Raw genomic sequence first — 2,363 nt, 5'->3', positions numbered from 1 at the left:
AAACAGAAACGTTACCTCACGAAGGGAGATGATGATGACAATCAGGAGAATTGATTGATTGATTGATTGATTGATTGATTGATTGATTGATTGATTTTATTTAGCAATAGTATTGCATGTACGTACAAACATGAAGGAGTACATCCATTATTTGTTGGCCCTAATTGGATGGCACAAGTGAGAACACATTTCCATTGTGGTCCAAAAAAAGAGAAATTATATATTTTCTCTTATAATAAATACATTTTAATTCCTTCATAAACAGACTGTGAGGACAACGAACCGAACTCCCGCTGTGGAGGTTCGGTGGGAGTCAGGTGGTGGGACATCCTCCTGAAGCGGGAACAGTGCCAGCGGGATGCGGGAGTAGGAGGAGGACATAACAGAAACTGGCGGCAGAATCAAAGGAACCTCACTGTCTCCGCAGCGAAAACAGCTGCTTCCGTCCTGTCGCGTGCCGCAGTGCCGCGTGGGGGTGGGGCAGGCTACCTGTCACGGTCAGATGGGCGGTGTTTTCGGAGTGGGGGGCGGAGCCGCTCGGACATGAGTAAATGACGTCATCTCCCAGGTCTCCGGAGCACAGAAACAAACATGGCGACAGAATGGAGCGGGCAGCAGGGCTACGTTCTCACGGTCGTTATCTGTCTGTGGAGCGCGGTCAGCGGCCGGACACAGACGGCGGCCGCGGCGAGCTCCAGCGGCAGCCAGGTCCTCGGCATGCGGCTGGAGAGGAGCGACAAGCCGTCCGGCACCAATGACGACGGCGTCATCCAGGTGACCGAGGAGAGCACCGTGCAGCTCCGGTTCTACGGGGTGCAGCTGCACTCTGGCGCCTGGACGCAGATCCGCTTCACGGAGCTCGCGGATGGAGGCGGCGGGGACCAGGAGGAGGAGGACGAGGAGGATGGGGAGGCGGATGGGGAGCCGCGGCGGGAGGCGGCGGCGGCCAGGCTGAGCAGCGCGCGGGGCAGGACCTGTGTTGACTTCACGAAGGACATCAGCGTCGGTCACTTCATGAACGTGAGCAGCCGCGGCACGTCCGGGCTGCTCAGCGTGCACGTGAAGCCGCTGCGCAAGAGCGAGCCCTGGAAGGAATACGCGCTGTGCACGCCGAGCGAGGACGGAGCCCGCTGGCTGCTGCTGGGGGACAGCGACGGCAGGGTGCTGGTGCTGGAGGAGAAGAAGTCCCTGCTGCCCATGTGGCTGCAGGCCATCCTCATCTCGTGCCTGCTCGTGCTGTCCGGCATGTTCAGCGGCTTGAACCTGGGCCTCATGGCGCTGGACCCCATGGAGCTGCGCATCGTCCAGAGCTGCGGCACCGACAAGGAGAAGAAGTACGCCCGGAAAATCGAGCCGATCCGCCGCAAGGGGAACTACCTGCTGTGCTCCCTGCTGCTGGGGAACGTGCTGGTCAACACCACCCTCACCATCCTCCTGGACGACCTGATCGGCTCCGGCCTGGGGGCGGTGGTGGCCTCCACCATCGGCATCGTCATCTTCGGGGAGATCGTGCCCCAGGCGCTGTGCTCCCGCCACGGGCTGGCCGTGGGGGCCAACACCATCCTGCTCACCAAGTTCTTCATGCTCCTCACCCTGCCGCTGTCCTTCCCCGTCAGCAAGCTGCTGGACTTCCTGCTGGGACAGGAGATCGGCACCGTCTACAACCGGGAGAAGCTGGTGGAGATGCTGAAGGTGACGGAGCCCTACAACGACCTGGACAAGGAGGAGCTCAACATGATCCAGGGCGCTCTGGAGCTCAGGACCAAGACCGTGGAGGACGTCATGACCCCCCTGGACAACTGCTTCATGATCCAGGCGGACGCGGTGCTTGACTTCAACACCATGTCTGAGATCATGGAGAGCGGCTACACGCGCATCCCCGTGTACGACTACGAGAGGTCCAACATCGTGGACATCCTGTACGTCAAGGACCTGGCCTTCGTGGACCCGGACGACTGCACGCACCTGAAGACCATCACCAAGTTCTACAACCACCCGGTGCACTTCGTGTTCCACGACACCAAGCTGGACGCCATGCTGGAGGAGTTCAAGCAAGGTCTGTGTGTGTGTGTGTGTGTGCGCGCGCGCGTGTGCGTGTGTGTGTGAACCAATTTCCAGAAAGTCAATCCACGATCCCCACGGGAATATAAAAAGTTTGTTTGTTTGTTTGTTTGTTTGTGTAACAGCTGTTTCATCATGATGTTGTGTGTCCTACATGCAGCCTGCTATGTTCCAATCATCAATGCTACAGATCAATGAGGGAGTGGGGTGGATGAGTAGGGGGTAAACACACTTACTAAAGGTCAGACATATCACCCACCTCTGGTTATCCACTGATTGTTGCTGAGTCTGCTGTTGGTCAG

General features: G+C 58.1%; 1 protein-coding gene across 4 annotated transcripts in view; it reads left to right on the top strand.

The window, feature by feature from the left end:
• The first annotated feature begins 132 nt into the window (after positions 1 to 132).
• LOC106522188 (metal transporter CNNM4) overlaps positions 133 to 2,363 on the top strand; it is a 54,080-nt gene continuing 51,849 nt past the window's right edge. For 2 of the 4 annotated variants that reach the window (XM_014015092.1, XM_014015094.1), the window contains exon 1: positions 133 to 2,056. In XM_014015092.1, coding sequence (XP_013870546.1) covers positions 592 to 2,056 — 1,465 coding nt within the window. In that variant the 5' untranslated portion in view covers positions 133 to 591. The remainder of the gene's footprint in view (positions 2,057 to 2,363) is intronic. The other 2 variants (XM_014015093.1, XM_014015095.1) reach the window with 1 other exon arrangement.

Source organism: Austrofundulus limnaeus, unplaced genomic scaffold (assembly GCF_001266775.1).
Source record: "Austrofundulus limnaeus strain Quisiro unplaced genomic scaffold, Austrofundulus_limnaeus-1.0 Scaffold123, whole genome shotgun sequence".
Classification (NCBI taxonomy): Eukaryota; Metazoa; Chordata; class Actinopteri; order Cyprinodontiformes; family Rivulidae; genus Austrofundulus; species Austrofundulus limnaeus.
The sequence above is the reverse complement of the archived record's forward strand: the minus strand, read 5'-3'. Positions and strand labels throughout refer to the sequence as shown.